Source organism: Gracilinanus agilis, unplaced genomic scaffold, assembly GCF_016433145.1.
Source record: "Gracilinanus agilis isolate LMUSP501 unplaced genomic scaffold, AgileGrace unplaced_scaffold52600, whole genome shotgun sequence".
NCBI lineage: Eukaryota > Metazoa > Chordata > Mammalia > Didelphimorphia > Didelphidae > Gracilinanus > Gracilinanus agilis.
This window is the reverse complement of record NW_025387578.1, coordinates 559-4,315: the sequence shown is the minus strand read 5'-3', so window position 1 is coordinate 4,315 and position 3,757 is coordinate 559. Positions and strand designations below refer to the sequence as shown.

Genomic DNA, 3,757 nt, shown 5'->3' with positions numbered 1-3,757 from the left:
AGAAAGAAAGAAAGAAAGGAAGGAAGGAAGGAAGGAAGGAAGGAAGGAAGGAAGGAAGGAAGGAAGGAAGGAAGGAAATAAAAACAAATAAAGGATGGGTAGAAGGGGCAGTTAGGTCACACAGTGGATAGAGAGCCAGGCCTGGAGTCAGGAGAAGATGGCCTCAAACACTTCCTAGCTGTGTGATGCTGGGCAAGTCATTTAACTCCATTTGTCTAACCCTTGCCCTTCTGTCTTAGAGTTGTTGTTTTTTTAATTTTTAAAATGAAAAAAAAATAAAGTTTAAATGAAAAATTTTAAATGAAAAAGTTTTAATTGAAATGTTTTAAAATTTTAAAATGTAAATTAAAAAATTTTAAATTAAAAAAAATTTTAAATAATGGATGGGTAGAATTAGAGTTTTGCAGAAGAGAGCAATAATTATGGTAATAAATATCAGCTAGGATTTATTTATTTATTTTAAGCCCTTAACTTCTGTGTATTGGCTTATAGGTGGAAGAGTGGTAAGGGAGGGCAATGGGGGTCAAGAGACCTGCCCAGGGTCACACAGCTGGGAAGTGTCTGAGGCTAGATTTGAACCCAGGACCTCTTGTCTCTAGGTCTAGCTTTCAATCCACTGAGCTATCCAGCTGCTCCTCTAAGATTTATATAGAACTTTAAGGTTTGCAAAGTGTTTTACAAATATTATATCACTTGATCCTCATAACACCTGGGAGATTTATGTTATTACCCCTACTTCACAGATGAGAAAACTGAGGCTAAAGGCAGTTAAAGGACTTATCTAGGATCACACAGCTTACATAACTGAGGGCGACTTTAAACTTAACTCTCCCTGACACCAAATCTAGCCCTCTCTCTACTCAGCCACTTAGGGGTGATGGCACTCAGGGAACAAGGAAATAGCCCTGACAATGGTGCAGAGGCAGAGGAGTCATATAATTTGGCTGGAGCATAAAGTGTGTAGAATGGAGTAACATGAACTCAGTCTGGGAAAGGATTATAGAATTAGTGAGGTTGCCAGATCCTCTCGTTTTATAGATGACAAAACTCAGTCCCAGAGAGGTTGTGATTTGCCCAGGTTTGTACAAATTACAGTGTGTGGAAGAATCAGAATTTGAACCTGGCTCCTTCTCACCCCCGTTCCAGCCCTCTTTCTATCGAGCCTCAGTAAGCTTCTGGAGGGTGGTTGGAGAAGACATTGAAAGACCAGGTGGAAGATTTCTAACTTTGCCCACCTGGAAGATTTCTGACCCAAAGAGGACAGAATCAGTCCTCTGGAGATGACTCAGTGTGAGAGTAAGGAAGGCAGAGTAGAAGTAAAAAGCCCTGGAGGAAGGCTACAGTGTTAGCTCAGGGAGGTGGTGATGAGGATCTGTCTTAGGAAGATGGGCTTGGAAGATGTATGTGAGAGACTGGCCTTGGCGTCAGCAGGACTCATCTTCTTGAGTTCAAATCCAGCCTCGGATACTTCCTAGCTGGGCAAGTCACTTAAGCCTGTTTGCCTCAGTTTCCTTATCTGTAAAATGAGCTGGAAAAGGAAATGGCAAGCCTTTCCAGTGCCTCTGTCAAGAAAACCCCAAACGGGGCCACGACGAATCAGACATGACTGAACGTCAACACAAAATCGCCCACAAGACAAAGGCAAGCCAGGTTCTGACCTCGAGGAGGTCTGAAGGGAAGAGACACACATTTGGATAAACGAGTAATTGTAGGATAGACAGGAGGCAGTTATTGAGGGGGAAGGTGGTAGAGTGTGGAGGAGACAGTTGAGCTGAACCCAAATAGAAGCCACAGATGGAGAAGGCACGAAGAATGGGCAGGACCTGACGGATTTCACAGCATAGGACCACAATCCTCGGAGGGGATCTAGGAGACAAGACCGCCCTGCTAGTGAGGTGGGAGTGGGGCATGAGAGAAAGAGAAAAAGATGGGGAACATTCAAGGTGGAGGCTTGTAAAGAGCAGAAGGATTCTTAAACAGTTTCAAGGGCCCAACTGAGGTCAGAATTAACAACCTATTATTATAATAATTACAATAACTCTTGACGAGCTTTAAGGCGTAATAATTCTAGGGTGCTAGGGTAGAGCTTTACAGCTTACAAAATAAACAACTCCTGAAAGAGGAAGGAGCAACACCCAATTCTCTTCATTCCCTTTCATTTGCCACCAAACCCTATCTCCTTCTCCTTTCCTCTTCTCCCTTTTTGGAGTCTTGGTTAGAATTTTTTTTACTTGGGGTAAGTGGTCTCTGGATTTGGGGGTTGGCTCATCCGTCATAGGGGAGGGTATTTGGAGATACCACAAGTTTTCTAAATTGCTGAAGGAGGAAGAAATCGTGTTCTGTTAAGAAAAAGAAAAGACATTTAGCCTGGGATCGTGCTGTACATTTTTTCTGCTCTGAGCCAGAACCCCAGTGTCCCAACCCTAGTTCCAATGCTGTTCTCCTTATCCTCTAAACTTTTTATTTTATTTATTTTATTGTCATGCAAAACCCACTTCCACACGGGTCATTGTTGTAAGAGCAAAGTCAGCCATGACCCAAACCTCAAAATAAGGCTGTAAACACAGTGATGTGGAAGAGAACTGCCACCTTTCTTTCTCTGGAGGTGGATGGCATTTCCCGTCATAAGTCTTTCAGGATCGTCCCAGATCGTTGCTTTGCTGAGAGGAGCCAAGTTTTCACAGCTGACTCTCTAAACTTCTTTCTGCCTGATCAGGTATGCCCCAGAATCCTTGTCAGACAACATCTTCTCCAGGGAGTCTGATGTCTGGAGTTTCGGCGTTGTCCTCTATGAGCTTTATACTTACAGCGACAAAACCCACAGCCCCTCCGAGGTGAGTCCTTTTTTTCTTTTCCCATCTCTCCCCTTGGCAGGCTGAGAGACTCTCTAGACATGGGGCTGCCTGCCTCCATCCTGCCTCTGGAACATATCTTAGTCCTTGTCTCCTTTCTTCTCTCCCTATGGCCCTTTGACACTGGTCACTCGTCTGTTCCCTAGAAAGTGTCACTGCTCCTTCCTTCTCACCTCAAATATTGCAGATAGGAAAAAGTGCTGGCCTTGTTGGGAAAAGGACACTTCTGTTTCTGGGACTTTGGACCCCAAAGGACCCTTTGACAAGGCAGCCCCTCCCTGGGCCTCACTTTCTTTAAGTATAAAATGAGGAGTTTGAATGAATGAAATGAGCATAATATCCCTTCTAGGTCTAAATCTAGGATCCCATGGCTTGCCTTGGAATCCCTGCTCTTCCTGACTTCCTGGCTCTGTTACCTTGGACAGGCCATTTAGCCACTCTGCTTCAGATTTCCTCAGGTGTAAAGGAGATATTAAGGCTGCTTTTTGGAGTTCCAGTGCCCAGAGGGCAAATTCAAGCTGTCTGTGAGCCCCTGAATTACCTGAGAGAGCAGAGGGAGAAAGTGCTTGCTTTGGGCAGTTGGACAGAGGGGTGAGGCGTGCAAAAATGTCCTCGGCTGCTGGGAAGAGGGGGAATGCAGCAGCTCCCTGAGTGCCGGCTGGGCACATGTGTGCCACGTCTTCACAAGTGCTGTATCAATGCTTCTGCTACTTACTCTATGTGGAGGGTTGTGAGAATCGTATAACTCATAGCTAGAGATCTGGAAAGAACATTGGAGGCCAACTTGTCCAATCCCCTCATTTTACAGAAAGACTGAGTTCAAGTCCCTCCCCAGACACGTACTGGTTGCATGAATCTGAGGAAGTACTCCAAGAAACTAATATCAGGCATGGAATAGCTATGAC

The 3,757-nt window shown here is 44.6% G+C and overlaps 1 protein-coding gene across 1 annotated transcript in view; it reads left to right on the top strand.

The window, feature by feature from the left end:
• LOC123255810 (tyrosine-protein kinase JAK3-like) overlaps positions 1-2,834 on the top strand; it is a gene marked incomplete at both ends in the record, with an annotated part of 4,159 nt that extends 1,325 nt beyond the window's left edge. Inside the window, one exon of the mRNA XM_044684540.1 lies at positions 2,717-2,834. Coding sequence (XP_044540475.1) covers positions 2,717-2,834 — 118 coding nt within the window. The remainder of the gene's footprint in view (positions 1-2,716) is intronic.
• Between the last annotated feature and the right edge of the window lie 923 nt (positions 2,835-3,757).